Source organism: Carlito syrichta, unplaced genomic scaffold (assembly GCF_000164805.1).
Source record: "Carlito syrichta isolate Samal-C Ts95f unplaced genomic scaffold, Tarsius_syrichta-2.0.1 Scaffold300617, whole genome shotgun sequence".
Classification (NCBI taxonomy): Eukaryota; Metazoa; Chordata; class Mammalia; order Primates; family Tarsiidae; genus Carlito; species Carlito syrichta.
In genome coordinates, this window is record NW_007244713.1 from 11,182 (window position 1) to 31,554 (window position 20,373).

The 20,373-nt window shown below is 35.1% G+C and overlaps 1 protein-coding gene and 1 pseudogene across 1 annotated transcript in view; one reads left to right on the plus strand and one right to left on the minus strand.

The window, feature by feature from the left end:
• Positions 1–750: 750 nt before the first annotated feature.
• LOC103256995 lies at positions 751–1,874 on the plus strand (annotated as a pseudogene).
• A 1,242-nt stretch (positions 1,875–3,116) lies between these two features.
• LOC103256996 (vacuolar protein sorting-associated protein 13B-like) overlaps positions 3,117–20,373 on the minus strand; it is a gene marked incomplete at its 5' end in the record, with an annotated part of 55,154 nt that continues 37,897 nt past the window's right edge. The window contains one exon of the mRNA XM_021710741.1: positions 3,117–3,324. Coding sequence (XP_021566416.1) covers positions 3,117–3,324 — 208 coding nt within the window. The remainder of the gene's footprint in view (positions 3,325–20,373) is intronic.

Below are 20,373 nucleotides of genomic sequence, written 5' to 3' on the forward strand. Positions count from 1 at the left end.
AAGGATAGAAATATTTAGACATTATTTTATTTTGTTTCTCCAGTATAAAAGACCTCTAATGGCATAGACCAGACAATCAAAAGTCTTCGTTAACTTTCTGACAAGGGTGACATGATTAGTCAATGGGTAAAGAATAGTCTCTTTGACAAATGATGCCAGGACATGTAAAATAATAAAGTTGGAACTTTAGCTCATACTATATAATATACAAAACCTCCATTTATAAAAACCCATAACAGATCAATAACCTAAACACAAGAGCTAAAACCACAAAAAACTCTTAACATAAACAACAGGGTTAAATCTTAACATAAACAATGGGGTTAAATCTTCATGTCCTTAGATTTGGCAATGCATTCTTAGCTATAACTCCAAAAGCACAGGCGACAAAAAAACACAGATTAAACGTCATCAGAATTAAAAACTGGATGTATATCAAAGGATACCAACAATAAAATGAAAAGATCTTTTCTAAATCATATCTGATAGGGCATAGCATTCACATTCAGGACTAAATCCCTTTGAAATGTTCTCTGTGGGTCGCGTGCCCCCTAGGCACGGGAGGAAGCTGAGGATCTGGGGCCGCTTCCCCTCCTCCAGCAACGCGCGATGTAGTGCGGGGGACCGCGGGCCCCAGCAGAGCCTGCCTGCCAGACTTGTCTACCATCACAGGACAATCTCTGTCCCCTGGGGCTGAGAGACCCAATCTTTCCCCAAGCTGAAGCTGCAGGGTATTGAAGTACCAGCCAGATGTCTTCCCACAAAGGATCTGTGGTGGCACAGAGTGATGGGGCTCCTGCCAGTAACAGAGAAACTGACACGGTGGAACTGGCTGAACTGGGTGGGACCCCTGCTGGAAGAGAAGGGCAAACGGGTCATCGCCAACCCAACCAAAGCTGAAGAGCAAATATGCCCAGTGCCCCAGGAAGAAGAGGAGGTGCGTGTCCTGACGCTTCCCCTGAAAGCCCACCATGCCGTGGAGAAGATGGAGGAGTTTGTGTACAAGGTCTGGGAAGGACACTGGATGGTCATCCCATATAATGTTCTCCCTGACTGGCTGAAGGACAATGACTATCTGCTACATGGCCACAGACTGCGCATGCCCTCCTTTAGGGCTTTCTTCAAGAGTATCTTCCACATCCATATAGAAACTGGCAACATTTGGACCCATCTGCTTGGTTTTGTGCTGTTTCTCTTTTTGGGAATCTTGACCATGCTCAGACCAAATATGTACTTCATGGCCCTTCTCCAGGGGAAGGTGGTTTTGGGGATGTTCTTTTTGGGTGCAGTGCTCTGCCTCAGCTTCTCCTGGCTCTTCCACACCATCTATTGTCACTCACAGAAAAGTCCCCTGGACTTTTTCCAAACTAGACTATTAAGGAATTGCTCTACTGATTATGGGGAGCTTTGTCCCCTGGCTTTATTACACCTTCTATTGCTTCCCACAGCCACGGCTCATTTCCTCTCCATCAGCTGTATCCTGGGCATTTCAGCTATCATTGTGGCACAGTGGGACCAGTTTGCCACTCCTAAGCACCGACAGACAAGAGCAGGAATGTTCCTGGGACTTGGCTTGAGTGGTGTTGTGCCCACCATGTACTTTACAATAGCTGAGGGCTTTGTCAAGGCTGCTACAGTGGGCCAGATGGGCAGGTTCTTCCTCATGGCTATGATGCACATTACCAGAGCTGGCCCTTACGTTGCTCGAATTCCTGAGTGCTTCTTTCCAGGGAAATTTGACATACGGTTCCAGTCTCATCAGATTTTTCATGTCCTGGTGGTGGCAGCAGCCTTTGTCCAGTTCTATGGGGTCTCCAACCTTCAGGAATTCCGATATAGTCTAAAGTGGCTGTACTGATGACTCCCTTCTCTGAGCCTTCCCAACCTGAGGGGTGGAGGAGGAACTTCCCAAGTGCTTTAAAAAATAACTTCTTTGCTGAAGTGAGAGGAAGAGTCTGAGTTATCTGTTTTAAGAAGAAACCTATTAGAGAATTCAGTACCATCCAATCATCAGCCCAATTTCACACCCATTGGGCAATAAACTTTCCGTTTCCATTCCCCTAGCTGGGAAGGGGGTGATGGCCAAACTTAGCCATCCCCTCCACAGTGGTCACCCTCCTCACAAGGCAACTAACAGCCCCTCACAGAGACAGTACTTTGAAACTCATGTTGAGACTTTACACTCTCCTCCGAACATTTTGGGAAAAAATTATGAACAGGGACTCTTCAGAAATTCTGTCTTTTTTCTGGAAGAAAATGTCCCTCCTTTAACCCCGTCCTTATTTTGTATTCTGGTTTATAACAGGCCATCCACTTTTGTAGCACACTTTTCAAAAACAATTATATAACCTGGTCCCATCTTTCTAGGGCCTGGATCTGCTTACACAGCAGGAAGAATAAAACCACCAACTTTTACATAGCCCAGCTAATCATGGAAGTGTGTCCAGGCTTCAAATAGCTTGAGTTTTAATTTTTTTTCTTGGCAGAGTAATGAAAATTAAAATGGGGAAAGATATTTAATATTTAATGCTAGGCTTTAAAAATAAACCTGCTATCATTGCTATTCATCTTGATGCAAAGACTATGATGTTATTAAAAGAAAATACAGAAGAAAAAATAAAAGAAAATGTTCTCTGTGAACATACTTGCTTTTAGTTAAAGTTGATGGGAAAAAACAAAAAGCCAGAAACTCTTGTTTTACCACATCTAACTTAAACATAACTTCACACAGTATGTTACTTTCCTCCTTTTCTTATTATAAACAAAAAGGAGAGGCTAAAATTAAATAAATAATTTATCCTGAATACAATAGATTTAAAAAGGAAACATGTATTTTTTAGCCTGAAGCAGACCCTTTCAACACACAGCAAGCTTTTTATTTTCCTCTTTATTAAATGCTGACAACAATCCTTAATTTATAATAATTACAGTGTAATACTGGTAGGACTAGCAGGTCTCCAAGCAAAATCGTCAGTTACAATTACAAAATATATTTTATATTTGTAATGAGAAGCAGAAGCAATATTAAACCTTTAAGTTGGACATGCTAGAGATTGTATCACCAATTGTTCTGGCAATGAAGTATGAAAAAGTGTAGAAAGTTTCTCAATCATTTCCTACCTGCTGGCCATATTCCACTCGAGGGCTGGATTTTGAGAATTCCTTTCACTCTCTGTTAGCACCCCACCTGAGCCACTTTCCTTCTCTGGTTTTAGTTGATCCCACTGTGCAGTACCAATACTGATGGACTGCAGGTCTATTTGATATTGTCTGTCTTCAATTTCTGACCCAGGATCTCGAAGAATTCCTAAGTTCAATGCTCTCCTGTAAAGACAGGGGAAAAAAGGAAACACAGAATAATCATTCTCTCTTTATTTTTTTTCCTAATATAGTATTATGACCATTTTTTCCCTATGGATTACTGATGAATAAACTGGCTTAATCACATCTATGAGACAGGTTTTAGAAAGTTACTGCATCTTATGATTTGAAAATGTATCTAAAGCTCATTACTTACAGTCATCTATACTATAATAATTTCTTATGTGATTCCTGGCACTGTATACTCTTTTGGTAAGTACTTTCATATGCATGATTTCAATCCCAGAGGTGCTTTGAGATGCTATTATTATGTTGATTTTTACCAAAAAGAAAAAAATTCAGAGAGAATGAAAGTCAGCTATAGTTACAAAGCTATTAATAGTATGAAAGAAAACTACAACTTCCCTTCACTTTTTTTAACTCAAAACCTTTTCTAACACTAATCATCTACCTTCCTCAGAAGTTTGATTTCTCGTTAGGAAAGGTAATGGAGTCTTGTTAATTTATTTCATCCCCCTCAACCCTTGCTCTTGGTTCTTTATATAAGCTAATTGTCACACAGACTACATTGTTGAGAAAACTACAATGTTTACTAGTGTAGAATAACAGTGAGATTTATTGTCATCCATACAGCTGGTACATACAACTTTGATCTTATTGGGCCCATTGCTAAGCAAATGAATAAAATTATCCGTGGCTTAAAGATAATTAAAAGGAAGTAAATAGATCATTTTTTTTCATGTTTTAGAGTAAAAACAGCAAGGTAGTATGGTAAGGTGGGAAGGACCTTATCATAGTTTGGTAGCCAGATAAAATTTAAGTTTGTGAATTTTTTTGTAACATGATATTAAATTTTGTTGGTTCAGAAAAGCTTTAAAGTGAATGATCAAAAGAAAAAATATTTGGCTCCCATGAAAGTTTTCATCAGCAGAAAAACTGAAATAACATAGAGGATAAAAATAGTATTACTAGTAGAGATACTGAAAAAAGCTTCAACTACAGAAATTAGAAAAATACAATTTAATTAATTACATCAATTGAATGCTAATGAAACTAATTACTGGGGAAGTGCAGGCGGGATGAGGTAGAATGAGGGAAAAGGGTTGGCTTTCAGTGTAAGAAGTACAGAAAAAAGTTTAAGAGTCTGATTAAGTCTGCACCTTAGATGCCTAGGTAAGCATGGGAGGTCAGACCAAACATTACCACAGGCTGGTTAAGTGATAAAGGTCAGTGATAATGACTACCCAGACTCAAGATGGTAGGTGTCTGGGCCAGACGCTCAGGACTGGAGATGGCATGCAGTGGGCTAAGCAAGATGAGGACTGACATCATGAATTCAAGTGAAGAGAGGAACAAGAAGAAGACAGGAGTTGAATAAGCAGTCAGCTTACATGGCAAGGTAGCAGAGGGAATTACCAATAGGGAAAGAAGGAAATGAAAAGGCATTGATCAACAACCATAGCGGGAGCCATAAAAACGGAGTAGGATGAATTCTCATGATTCCTATGCTAAGTAATAAACCTGGTTCTCTTTTCCTCTTTACAAACTTAGAAAAATGACAGTTTACGAATGGGCATGCAAGGAAAGGTGACCTAAAGTTTTACATGGACCCAAAAGTTACATTAGAAATAGGGCTCAGGAAACTTCTATGGGAGGGAGGGGCACACCTCATCAACAAGGGTACCTGCATAATCAACTTCTGAATTGTACTCCACATCTTTAAAATAAAAAAATAAAAAATAAATAAATGAAAATAAATAAGTAAAAAGAAATACGGCTCCTAAGTGGGCCACGCACCCTTTCAATTTACCCTAATGAGGATAAACAGAAAAGGAATAAATGAGGGTAAAGGTGGCAAGAAGTAGAATTGTCAAGAATCCTTCTGTGGTAGAATGCTCGAGTTTCATTCTGCTAATTCTTAAAAGGTCCAGCTCAGATACCACTTTTTCTATGAAGCCTTTCTTGACCACCCTTTCTCCAAACTCCATCCCTCCCAAATTTGTGTTCTTAGGGTCTCACTATATTTGTAATTACAATACTATCACAATGACTTACCAGTCTTGCCAACTATATCATAAATTTCTTGAGGTCAGGAACTACCTATACTATTTAGCAATCAGTAAATGTTGTTTCAATTCATTGATTTCAACTAACACAATCTTTACAAATCTAAAACAGAGAACCTATCTGCCCACAGCAATAAGAATACATAATCTTTAAACAATAAGTTTTTGCTTCAGTGCCACATAAATTCTGACATTTGGTAAATATCTTGGGCAGTTGATGGCCTAACCTGTTTCCCTAGATTATTGCATCCCATGTAAAAGTTACAATGTACAACAGTTAATGCTGCCTATATTTTATAAACTTCCTAAATAAATTTCTAAGGTGAAATACTTAAAATACTTTAAGAATCCATGTGAAAAAAAAAGTTTGAAAATAAAATTAGTTCTATATTACAAGACACACTAACCTAGCAAGCATCAGTCTATTTCCCATGGCACACAGATAAAACTATACTCACAAGATTACAACCACAAAAATGCTGCGTTTCATCAGAGTTTTTTCATTTCATTTAGGCTTGAAATTTACTGTGTTTTATCTTGGCCATACATTAAGCTATATTTTTCTTATCGTGCATTTACTGAAAACATGATTTCCCACAGATCTATCTTCCTTTGCAAAAAAATACTGTGTCTACTGAGTGACAGATAATTCTATATATGTTAATATTCAAATTTCAAACTTTCAAAGGATCAGGGTTAGGGATTTTGTATTTTCTCTTACGATTTGCTTCCAAAATTAAATAATGTATCTGAGATATTGACATATATTTGACAGATTGATTTGAAAAAAGTTCAGAGTAATTTATAATATTTAGGTGATAAATCCAACTTAAAAGCTCATGGCAAAATCTTCCAAACGTCAGTTTCAGAAAATAGAATAAGCACTTGATTCATGTGATTTTCCAATGATCTTGAACAAATTATTTAACTTCTCTGTGCTTTAGTTATTTTTATATTAGAACTATTATGAAGATAAATGATGCACAGGCATCAAGATAAATCAAAGTCTACTTATCTATGAATGAACTACAATGAAAACTATAAAGATAGATGTTCTTTAACATTTCCAGTGCCATCTATTTCCGAATATGGCCTATTAGAAACTCTGAATGAACCTTTTGGTACAAACAACTAAAATGCTTGAAAAAAATTGAGAGTATTTTTTCAAACACATTCCAGAGCCGACACCAAAAGAGAATAACAGAGGCTGCAAAGTCTCTCAAATAAAGTGAAGCCAAGAACCATGATAGACAGGCACCTGCCAAAGCAGCTTTTACTCTAAGGGTTTCTGCAAAATCCTGCAGACGCTTATTTTCTGCTCTGTGTACTGCACAGGAGGAGATGAAACTCAGGGCTCACACAAGTGATGAATTTATTTAATAGGAGATCCTTTACATAAAGCTAGGGCCACCTAGGCTCACTAACAGTCAAAGGGTGAATTAGAAACAGCCCTTCTAGGGAGCTTTGGAGTGATGGAACAGATCTGTATCTTGACTGTGATGGTGGTTACATGAATCTACAGCTGTCACAAAATTGCATAAAACAATATACATGCAAACACAAATAAGTAAGTGCATGTAGAATGGGTGATGTCTGAATAAGGTTGTATATTGATTATACTGATGTCAATTTCTTGGTCTTGATATTGTGCTATAGTTACACAAGAAATTACCATTGAGGGAAACTGGGTGAAGGGCACACAGGATGTCCCTTTATATATTTTTCTGTAATTCCCTATGAATCTCAAAGTATTTAAAAATAAAATTTTAAATAAAAGTTCTCCTAATCCTCATGTAAAAAGGAACAAGGTAACTTACCTGTCTTGACCTTATCAATCAGTGAAGAGACAAACCAAAAAACAGCTCTCTAAGATTTTGCATTCATAAGCGAGCACTTGGAAGTTTGAGTTTCAAATACAGTATTAAAAAAAGTTCAACTGGAGAGTTGTGCCCCAAGTAGATAGAATGCCAGATGACAGGCAAAGGCTAAATTGAAAACAAATTCTCTTGAGAAGAACTCAATTTCAACTCAAAACACTTCCACAGATCAGGTTCCAAGTGAAATGAGATACTCACAGACAAAATTAACAATTCACGTAAGATAATACTATACCTTAAGTGGGCACAACAGAAGCAACAACCCTCAAAGACTTCAAAAAGGTAGATTAGCAAACATATAATATAAAATAATTGTTTAAAAAGCATCTTCAAAATATGACAGGGATTAAGATTTTAATAAGAACCAGGTAAAACAAGAAAAGAGAACAGAATTATTTAAATGTAAAAGTCAAGTAGATTAAACCTAACTGAAGTGATAGTGAATTAAAAGGAAGATGCAAAGAAATCCAGAATGTAATCAGAGACAAAGAAATACTACAGATGAAAGAGGTTTAAGATTCATGGAGAATAGAGGGTGAGAATATAAAAAATGTCTAAAGTTTATGGGAGACAGTACAGAGGGGGTATTATTTGAAGACATAACATCTGATAATTTTTCTACCAATTGTCAAAAAATGCCAAACCCCAAATCCAGGCAGCCCAAAGAATCTCAAGAAGTTATAATAAGGAAGAAATTGGTAAATATATAGATAAATCTAAACAAATATTATATTTAAATAAATAATAACAATGATGTCCACATTGTGAGAATACATGTTAAAAACAAGACACTGGAAAATAACAGTACATATAATAAAGGACCAGGTAATTTAAGGCAAAGTGTTCTAAGCTTCCTGTATTGTTGGGGACAAAAGAAAAGATAATGATTAACTACTTCAGACTTTTGTTATGTACACATGTGAAAACAGCTAAGATAATCAACAACTGAAAAAACAGACATGGTGAACATATAACTTCTAAAGAAAAATCAGAATGCAAGAAAAGAAAAACTAGACAAAGTTGGACAAATAGAAAGCACATAAGAAGATTCAAATATAGCTGGACTCGGTGGCTCAGTCTGTAATCCCGGAACTTTGGGAGGCCAAGGCGAGTGGATTGCCTGAGCCCATGGGTTCAAGACCAGTCTGGGAAACTTGGCGAGACCTCATTTCTACAATAAATCAAAAACTAGCTGGGTGCGGTAGCACACACCTGTGGTTCTGGCTACTTGGAAGGCTGAGGCGGAAGGATCGCCGGAGCCCAGGTAGAGGCTGTGGTGCACTCCAGTCTGGGCGACAGAGCGAGACTCCAACTCAAAAAAAAAAAAAAGATACAAATAAATTCAAATACAACAATAAACAGAGGAAATATAAATAATTTAAGCTCTTCAATGAAAAGATAAAAACTATCAGACTGAATTTAACAAATCATAGTTATATTGTTTTTTTATGACATACACCCAAAACTTTAGGGCACAGGAAGAGTCAACAAATGGAAAGGTGTATATCAGGCAAGACTTGCCCCAAAAAAGCTGAAGTACTTATGATGATATTATATTATACAACATTGATTTAATTCTATTTAAAAATAGATAATTACTAACTGAAAATAAAAGATTCAATACATCTGGAGGTTAAGACAATTCCAAATTTGTAAAAAATAACCTCAAAATATATAAAGGAAAACTGATAATTCTACAGGAAGAAACTGACAAATCTATTATCCATGGTAGAAAATTTTAACTCACAAAGCAGATTAGAAAAATAAAGGAAATAGAAACTTTCAAAAACATAATATATTTGATGAAGTGGACATTTATAGAACGTAGTCTCTGACAACTTTGGATATATATTTTTCTCAAGCATACAGGAACACATATAAGAATGTGTGCCACAAAGCTAGCCTCAACACATTCAGTGAATTAGTATCATATAGATCATAACCAAAAATAGATAAACATTTAGCATTCAAGAGAAAAAAGATAGAAGGACAAATAAACTGTATTTGCAATAAAATAAAATTATGATGCAATAGAGAGTAAACAGACAGTGGTTACTATGAAGACTTAAAGAGACAAAGAGGCCGGGCTCGGTGGCTCAGTCTATAATCCTGCGCTTTGGGAGGCCGAGCTGAGTGAATTGCCTGAGCCCGTGGGTTCAAGACCTGCCTGGGCAACTTGGCGAGACCTCATCTCTACAATAAATCAAAAATTAGCCGGGCATGGTAGTGCGTGCCTGTAGTTCCAGCTACTCAGAAGGCTGAGGCGGAAGGATCGCCGGCGCCCAGCAGGTTGAGGCTGCAGTGGCTGGGAGTGGCCACTGCATTCTAGTCTGGGCAACAGAAGTGAGACTCCAACTCAAAAAAAAAAAAAAAAAGAGAGAGAGACAAAGAATTTAAAAACGTATTGTGAAAAAGGAAAATCTCTTCTAGCTGTCACTGTCCCTAGAGGATAGTCTTTATCCTTTTCAACATGGGTCTAACATGAGTTTTCCTCTCATTTTTTCCACCAAATATAGCATTACTTCTCCTTGTATTTTTTTCCTAAATAAAAATGACTACTTTGAAACTATATGCTGACAGTATAAAACTGTTGGTAATGGAATAAGTGGTGAAAAGCAATCCAGTTCTTCCCTGTTTCTTAGTCAGGACTATCAAAATTATATCCTCCAATGACCTAACTTGCTATCTGCTCAATGGATATTTACTGGGCACTGTATATTAGGTCTTGTGATAGGCCCCTAAGGATAGATCCTTGCCATCATACAGCCTACAAATCCCTACTGGGAGGCCTAGGGGCAATTATAAAACAATTGATGCTATAAAAGTTTAGGTACAGAATGCAACTAGAAGCACACAGAGGGAATATCTAATCCAGACTTGGGAAGCTCAGGAAAGAGGAAGTCAATGTTGAAATGAGTTTAAAAAAAAAAAAAAAGAGTCCAGGCATCTTATTTAGTACAATGAAGAAAGTATCTCTAGCAGAGGAAACAAGAAATTCAAAAGCCCAAAGGTGTGAGAGAGTAGCACATCCAGAAACTGTGAAAAGGTTCTGAGTTGCTGGCATGGAGACCGGCAAGGGAAGTAGCAATGCCATCAGGGACCGGTTACGTGGAAGAAAATTTTTCCATGAATCCAGAGGGGGATAGTTTCAGGATGATTTAAGCACATAACATTTATTGTGTACTTTATTTCTATTATTATGACATTGTAATATATAAGGAAATAATTATGCAACCTACCATAAAAAAAAAAGAGGCACAGATGGAAGTGGTAAATAATGGACAGGCCATGTCTGGACTAAAATTAGTGTCGGATTCTGACTTAAAGCCTGCCGCCAGATGCAGCTGTACAACTGAAGTACATCAACTCAGTTGCCATTCACTGTAGAGTTTTAATAGGAGTCTGCAAGTAATTAATTTATTGTGGTCTCTATGCAGGCAAACCTCACTGCTAATGTCAATTTGTATTTTCAGCCACTCCCCATAGCATCACTGCCTCAGCTCCATTTCAGACCATCAGGAGTTAGATTCTCAGAGGAGTGCACAACCTAGATCTCTGGCATGTGCAGTTCACAATAGGATTCACGCTCCTATGAGAAACTAATGCTGCCACTGACCTGACAGGAGGTGGAGTTCGGGTGGTAATGCCAGCAATGGGGAGTAGCTGTAAACATGTGGCCCAGTTCCTAACAGGCCATGGACAGGTACTGATCTGTGGCTTGGGGCTTGGGGACCCCTGCTATGAGGCATGGAGGCTTCCAGCCAAAGAACAGGCCCTTCTGTATAAAGTGTCAGAGACCTATACCAGGCTTATTAGCCTTTGGGAATGAAGGGGTACAGAACACAGGCTGAGCTTTCCTTACAAATTGGCATTTTCTTCCCTGCCAAATAGGATGCATAAATTATGTAACGGCACAGTAGCCAAAAGCAGAGCAAAACATGGGTTCAGTCTTAATTAAGTGAGATAATATATAGAGAGCCTGGCACAGAAGCCATCACATCATAAAAACTTCACTAAGTGTTAGAAGAAAAAAAAAATCACCCTACTTTGAATCTCTATCCAACTTCTGTGTAAAATGTCAATTAGAAGTAAAATGACTGGAAAGTGAGAGGAAGACAGAGTTAGCTGATAAAACACATACTGAGGTTCTAAAAAACATAAAAGCTGAGCTGAGAACACCACTGACTCTCAATTTAATAAACCAAACAGTAAATTTTACTCACATTTTCTAATTTGATCTGTTTCATTAACCTAAAAATGTTTTATTAGTATATTGGTTAGTACACAATAAATCCCTTACTTTCTAAGCCAAGAAGAAGTTTATTGTAGAAAATTAAGGCCAATTAAAAATATACTTGCATCTTTAAAAAACTTTCAACAATTTTTCTTCAAAAATTTCTTTCAACAATCTCTTGAGATATCAAAACCAGCAAACATCAATGCACTTTTCTCTGCTGATGGTTTCCCAAGTATAAAATTGAAATTTATATTACAAATGACAAAGATGGTCCATTTGGTGAAAGCCTACCACTCATTTTTGGTGCATGTAAAGATTATATTTTAAATAATCAGTTAATATAAACAAACTTACAAAATTTGTTTGATTCATTGGAGAAAAATTAATACAGGATAGTTTTTTTTCAAATTTAGACAATAAAAAACCAACTTTTCATTCTTGTCACATAATTCTCATGATTTATTTTCAATTCTTTGTAGTTAAGAGAAAATATACTAGTGATACACTGATTTACTTAATTTTTCTGAAAAATCCTTGAGAATTTTTTCTCGATTTGAAGTAGTAGTCAATCTTTATTCTTTAACGTGTAAGACATATTCTTGTTTTGTTTTATATACACTTAAAACCAATTCCAGTTATAATACAGAATATTCAAAGCACTTTGCTTTGTTTTTCAATACTAAGAAAACATATTCAAAATGTCTTCCAATACCACATGTTAACTTTTAAAAAATTTCATTTTGATTGACAAATCATAATTATATACATTTATGGGGCATATTAACTTTTATTAAGCACTATTAGAGCAAGATGTCTTCTGAAAGATGTATTTCACATCGCATGGGACACTAGATTTTTTTAAAGTATAAATATATAAATGGTTACAGATATAAGATTAAAATTTTATTTATATTTTTTCAAAGGTTAGGAATAATTTTACTATTTTACAACTTTTAAAATGCTATTTTCCCTACGCAGAGAACTTTACAACTTAAACATGAACTGGTAGGAGTGAAAAACATTCTGACTGCAATGTTAAAAATGAAAGTATATTTTATTCAAGAGAGCTTTGATTTAGTACACTAAGTTTTCATGTCACAAGAAACACCTGCAGAGTCACCAGAGCAAAGAATTCTAATAGAATGATACTTTGCTAGGGAACTAATCATAGAAAAATGACTAACACAGTGAAGACCAGAATGCCAAATATTAACGTCTGTCTTAAAAAATACAATGTAACTATCTTATAATAAAAAAGCCTTATATTGTTGCTTCATTTCCTAATTAAGTTTTTCCAAGAATGTTTGCTATCGTAAATAGGAATTAAATCTTCATGTCTCAAATTCACATACTTCTAAAAGTTCTATGAACTTTGCTCTCCCTCCTTATTGGAGCCCTTAAAATCTTTTAGCAATTCAAATCAGGAAAGGGGGTGAGTCAAGATGCCCATAACTTCCTTACCCTTAACACAAAAAGCTGCTTTATTGGCTAAAATGTAGGAGTTATAATTGTAATTGCTTTGCCCTTCCAAAACTCTTCTCCCATACCATTTGAACCATTCAGCAGGTGGTGTAGGAGGCTAAACTCAAGTCTGCAATAGTTGGTCAATAATGTAATCACAAGGAACCAAAGAAGACTTTAAGTATATAACAGGAAACATAGCTTTAATGTTTTCCTTTTTAAATTGATTTAGTCTGGGTCAGGCCTTTTGTATGTTTACATAAGGAACAGCTCATGTTGAACCTTTTACTGCTCACTGCTGAATAGGCATATCTCAGGAATTCACTGCAAAAGAGTAATATTCATTCACTTATAGCTCAATTGAGATCTACAAAATGTTAAATAAGGCAGAAAATAGGAATGTAAAAAGAAGTAGAACTTTTATGTCTTCATTACACTAAACGTCTACATATTTATCATCAGATTTCTATAAGTGACTAATTTTGAGAGAAAATAGGGCAGAGGATATAGTCAGCTGAAACCAATGCTGGGTTCCATGTCTAATGATTAGGGCAGGGGTCTCACCTTTAAAGTACAGAAGAATCACCTGGGAAGTTTGTTAAAAGTGTTAACTCTTGAAATAATGACTCAGCAGGTGTGGACCAGGGTTGAGGAATACGCCCTTTCCCTTCTCTCTCCTTCCCCTCCCCACTCTCCTTCCTTTCCTCTCATCCTCTCCCTCTCACTCTCCCTCTCTAATATAAACTGGTATTCCTACTGATTCTAAAAACCACATGCTGATACTTGAAGCATCACATCTCTTTGATTTGGACATTGTATCTCCACTATCTGAACTGAAGTAAGCAGAAAAAAATGAAGGCTATTTCACTTATAAAACAGGGAAATTAATATTGGTCCTGTCTCCTCTAAGCTATTTAGAGGAAGCATACATGAAAGTTGAAAGAATAATAAATATTCATTATTTTCTTTATTTTCCATGAGGATTTTATTCAATCACTTAATTTTTCTCTCCTGAATCATTTATCCTTCTGGCTAAAAACATGCTCAAGTTATTCTTGCAAAACAGACAGACAGATACTGCATTCCTCTAGCTATACTACCATTCTTTGTCCCATATTCTCTTTGAGTCAGAAACATTTTTCTCTGGGTATTTCAATTTTCTCACCACTTATTTTGTTCTTTAACCAAAAACAAGCAGGTGTCATCCCTACCTCTCTGAAATTTTCCCCAACTGTTTTTCCAAATACTGGGTCCAATGAGTAACTTTTACTCATTAACTCAGCATACTTTTCTGGATATGTGACAATTCAAAAATGGCAGTATAGAACATTGGCAAAGAGCACAGACTGAAAATTTAGCTTTCCTGGATTTATAATTTTAGCTCTGCCACCTACCATGGGGTGCTTTTCAGCAAATTGAAGTTTTAGTGCTCCATTTTATTCATCTAAAAAAAAAGTGAAGTCATTGAAGGAATTAAATGAGTTAATGCATGCAAAGCAATATCTGACATGGAGTAATTAATATATACTAGAAGGTTATCAGTTTCATAATCTTACTCATTTAAAAAAATATTTTATTTTATTTTAAAGATGTGGGGTCCAATTCCGGATTAGGTATACAAGTGGTCATCATACAGGTAAAGTTTGGCCTCCCAAGGTCCCACTTCACCTGGTTTGAGATCAGGTACCCTTATTGATGCGATGTGCCCCCTCTCCTTCCCCTGGTAGTATCCCACTTCTGCCAAATCTTCCTCATTCTTAAGGTTTGAGAGGCATAGTATGCATGGGACCACACTCTCTCTCCTATCCCTCCATAATTTCTTTTACTAGGTTCCCTTTTTCTGTTTGCCCCTTCAATAATGGTGTTTTCCAGGGCTCTACCTTTAGTTTTATTTTATGCTTTATATGCAATCATTTGTGGCACAACTGATTCACAATCGCCAGTACATGTATTTTTCTTTTCTTTTTGAGTTGGAGTCTCACTCCATTGCCCAGGGTGGAGCAGTGGCACGCTCACAGTCACCACAGCCTTGACCTCAGCCTGTAGGGGGAACTGCAGGCAGGTGCTACCACGGCTGGCTAGTTTTTTGATTTATTGTAGAGATGAGGTCTTGCCAAGTTGCCCAGGCTGTTCTCAAACCCATGGGCTCAGGCAATCCCCTCACCTCAGTCTCCCAAAGTGGGCTGGGATTACAGGGTTGAGCCACCGCATCTGGCTTGTACTTCTTAATTAGAACTACAATGAAGAAGATAGTTTTCTGGTCCAGTCAATTAAATGATGAATGACACACATCTGTAAGACAATCAGCTATTGTTAAGGTCCTGTGGTCAAGGAGGGTACAATATAATGCTGTATTAAGGGCACAAATTTTAAAGTCACAATTATACTCCAATTCTGATTCTACCACTTAACAAGCTATGTATTCTTGGGAAAGTCAACTAAACTCACTGAGTATCAGTTTCCCCCAGAAGGGGATAATGATACCTATCTACATAAATTTCTTTTGGTATTAATGTGGTAACTTTAATTGGCAATTTTAGTGTTTAATAAATGACCCCAGTTATTGTTATTACTATAGTGGGGGGAAAAAACTTTGGGACTACACCCATGTAATTGGTCTCATTTACTCTGAAGTAAAAATCTAAAGAATACTGATGATACAGAGACAGTTTGATAAACAAAAGAGTATTTTAATAATTTATTGAGTTGAAACAGAACATTATATAAGAAAATAGTTTCTCTGTATCTCTAGTCCAAGTGCTAAATTTATATTAAAACATCATCAACCATTTCACATTCTCAAAAGAAAGGAATAGTTTGTAAGAGGAAAGAAGCAAAAATAGAGTATATTCAATTGTTAACTTATTGTCTAGAAATATAATTTCATACCTAGCAGAAAAATTAATTTTTAATTACTACTAATTTTTAATGAATCAATTTTATATTAACAAATGGTTTTATGATTAAAAAATAAACTCACTTTTTTCAATTACACAGATGTTAAACAATCTAAGTGTACAAACGCACGAGTATAAAGTAATGACATAACAGTTAGCAGTATGATCAATTCTTTTCTTTTTGATGACTAAACTATAGGTAACTTCATAGAATTTAAAGTCATCTCTTTCTACCTGAAGATTCTCAAAATATTCTCACTGGTTAAACATATAAACTAAATTTTCACAATCTATTTCCAGGAAAATTTGAACTTGGAAGTGTTTTTTTTTTCCCAGTTAATAGTCATTAACTTGAGTTGATAAATCCTCATTTGCTCACTAATGTTATAAATGGGTTATACTGGCACAACGAATTAAGAAGATGCCAGATAATATACAATGTATGGTCAGTGTGAGAAGTATGCCAAATGACGTTCATCTACCAAAAATGTGTTCAAGAGCAATACACTAACTAACCATGACTACAGTGAAAAATTTGTTGATGTTACTAACTTACGTATGATTTCAGATAGTACAGTGATAGAAAAGTACTAGAACAGAAATACGATTTCAATTTTGTATAACATTTTATTATGGTGTTGATCTTCAACAAAATGGATTATTTCTTGGAGGTTTCTGAGCACTTAAAATAGAGAGTGGTCTCTATTAGGAGCTATATGAGTTCGCTAAGAACAAATCAACTCAAACCAACCAGACCCATTTCTTCTTTTGGTTTTATGATAAGGATAACAAATAAGAAATCAGCATCAGTGTTATAAAGATGCATAAATGACTAAGTTATTTTCATTAATAGAGAAATATGAACTTGAGGAAAACATAGCAAAGTGAATTTAGAGCCATTTAGTACCACATTCAAACACTACCTGTTTGGAGTCAAGTCTCTAGTAACATGCCAGAGGATTTGATTCAATGGAGTAGCTTTATCATTAATGTTAATGAATTCATATATACCTGTCGTCAAATTTTCAGATGACAAAGTTGAAAAGTATGGCTAATATGGTAAATGAGAACATCCGGATTCTGTATCACCTCAAAATATTGGAACAAAGACCTAATCAAAACTAAACAAATGCAAAATTCCATATGTGAGTTCAAATAATCAACGTACAGGATGTAGAAGAGCTGGTCTGAAAACGTTTTAATTAAAAAAAAAAGCAACAAAAGAATGCCTAGGAAAGCTAAGACAGGCTCTGAGAAAGAAAAACATATCATTGTCAAATGTGATTCTAGTTTTTAAATTTTTAAATGGCATAACATATACCACACACACAGTTTCACAAGATTAAGCGATCTCTTCCTTATTGCATTAACAAAATAGTGCAATTCTCAAATACTATTCTTTTATTCTCATTCAAACATTAAATTTTAGAATGAGTTCATTTTATTTGCATAACTTTAATTCAAGCAATAATATATAATAATTCATTATTATACATGGGATCAGAGAGATTTTTTCAGAGTGTTATAATAATATATTGCAGGTGTGTTTACAAAAAATCCTCAAAGATTTCTAAAACGTGCAAGTACTTGGCATAAAAGTTAACTTCATATATATTAAAGTCCAGAATGGTCTTTCTTAGCAGTGACGTTTACTGCAATTCCCACATAGGTAACTTTGAAAGGCTAACTATAAATTTAGTAAAATCCTTGCAGTCTTTGGGTTTCTAAAGATGGTAATAAAATAAACACATCAAATTTATGATGTGTTCTTATTAGAGATAGTCAGATCTTCTACTTGCTTCTAAGGTTTCTACACCCTATCTTTGGCAATACTCCTGTTTTAGGACTCTTTCTGTGAAATCTATCATAACTGCAAGGCAACGTCTAGTCATGAATCACACCAACTTTATTCCAACTGTGTGTGCATCCTTTCTCATTCGGGTATTTTCTTCCTATCTTTAATCAAATTATTTCATTTCCATTACTGAAAATAACTGAATTTTATTATTAACAGTTTCCCTCCTTTATTTCCAGATCCACTTTGAGTATACTACTTTAACATTTCTGTAAAATTCTCCTACTGTTTGTAATGTTCTCTCTCTACTAATCACCCATTGTCTATCATCGCCTACTCATAAAATTATGTTTACATAGAAGACTTCTTTCCAGAGATTATAATTTCAGTCAGGATTCAGAATTGACTCCCTTTTATTCATAATCTTCAGGTATTAAAACTCACTGCTGAGTTATTTAAGATAAAGTTTTAAAAGAATATCCAATGACAGAGAGAAATGTCAAGAGTACTTTACTTTTTTAAAGGCAGTTTCTTTTAAATAATTTATATAAAAAACTTATAAAAGTATTTGTGAAGAGCATATTGTAGCCATTAGTTGAACTGTATATAAACAAATCCTAATCCCTAATTGCCTGGGGAGTCTTTAATATGAATCCTAATAATGACATCTCCCTTTATCTCTGAACCAAATTCATTTTATTACTATGTCTTTAATTATATCATTTAAGCTTTTTTCTCTTTAATTACATTCTTTCATTCCCTATCATTCATATTCTACTAACAAACTATAAAGTGCTTTATAATGCAAAAATTCATAAATACAAATGATAGTAATAGTATTAACAATACCACTTTATACATGCTTACAGTTTAATGGTTTATAAGGAGTTTCAATATTATCTTGGTAAATCACCACTCATAGGGTGCTATAGGTAGACTCCATTTTACAGATGCTGATGCTTTAGGTAAGGAGGATGGGAAACAGCACAGTCCAAACTAGAACACCTTCTGACTACAAATTCAGTCCTGTCTTGTCATCAACTTTCTGTATGTAACAATATGAGAATTGGTTTTCAAAATAAAATGTAAGATTATGCTTCATTAAACTTTATTTGTGTGACATGTATTTGGGTGAAAAACTGTGCAATTTCAAATTAAAGTTAATAAAGACAATATTTCCAAGGCTGCATACTAGAATTGATTTAAAACAGTGAATCTGGGGAGAAAAAAATCTTTACATTTAGTATATAACAAATCAACTCTTCTAAAAATAATATTGCCACATTATTTTATATAATTTATAATGTACAGAGTAATTTCAAACTCACAAATATTACAAAATTGGTCAAGAAGGACCAAAAAGTCAGTATTCTCAAACTTACATATAATAATCATTAAGCAATTATGTTTATTTGTCAAGAAAAATATTAGTTTAAAAAAACTAATATTAATAGTCAAAAATATCATAAAATATGTTAAAAAATTAATAACTTAATATGCAAAGTAATAAGATATAAAGGTGGTATTTTAAAAGGAAAAGTATCAACCAAGAATCTTCTTGATATTTTATCCATGCATTCAGGAACTAGTCGGCAACAAGTACCACACAGTAACATTCGATAGAAAATTTGATATATTTTTCCTACTTAGTACAGTGGTCTCCTATAAAATCATACATTAGAAGACACATATCTATTATACATATATATATAAAATATCATATTAGGGCATTATTCATTAAAGTATCACCTCTAGGTGTAGAAAGAAAATATTTTTCCCTAAACATTATCAACGCATATCCAGTCCCAAGAGAATCCTAGGTGTGCAGTATCTAATTCAACAGTATTAATGAAACGTGTTTGCCAGAATACAGAACATTGCAACTCTCATAAATCTGACACAGCTCCTTTAGAGAACAACTTGGTGATATCTAGCAGCGTTGAAGCTATATATAACCTATGACTTAGTGATTAAGCTCCTAGATAAATACCCCAAAGTTGTGTTGTCTAGTACAACAGTCACTAGTTATATATGTTTATTTAAAATTAAGTTAATTAAAATTAAATACAATTTAAAAAATTTAGCTCCTTAGCTATATGAGTCACAGTTTAAGTTTCCAGTAGCAACTTATGGCTAATGGCTACTGTATTAGGTGCAGATATAGACATTTCCACTGTCATAGGAAGTTATACTAAAAAGCACAGCCCAGGAAAAACCATAACATATGCGTACAAGGAGAATGTTGAAAAATATTCATTTTAGCACAATATGTGATAGACAAAAATTTTAAACTTAATTGTCCAGCAACAGAAGAAATGACTAGTAACCTGGCATATTCATGCCATGAATTATTATATAGCAGAAAAAATCGAAGAACGAAATTATGAATATCCAAGTGATGAGTCTTATATGGTAGAGTTTAAAAAGCAAATCACAGAACAGAGGAAGGGGGTAGGTAGAAGGAAATTCTGAAGATACTCCTGTTTATAATAAATGTACATCCTGTCAAGGGATGTGCTAGCTATTTTCCAAGGTCTGTCATTAGAACTTGCTTCTTTTGCAGAGTTTTCTCTATATAAATTGTTCAACCAAAAGGACACCTTCACTTGTATGTTTATCACAGCACTATTCACAATAGCAAAAACATGGACCCAACCTAGGTGCCCATCAAACAGTAGACTGGATAAAGAAAATGTGGTATGTATGCACCATGGAATAC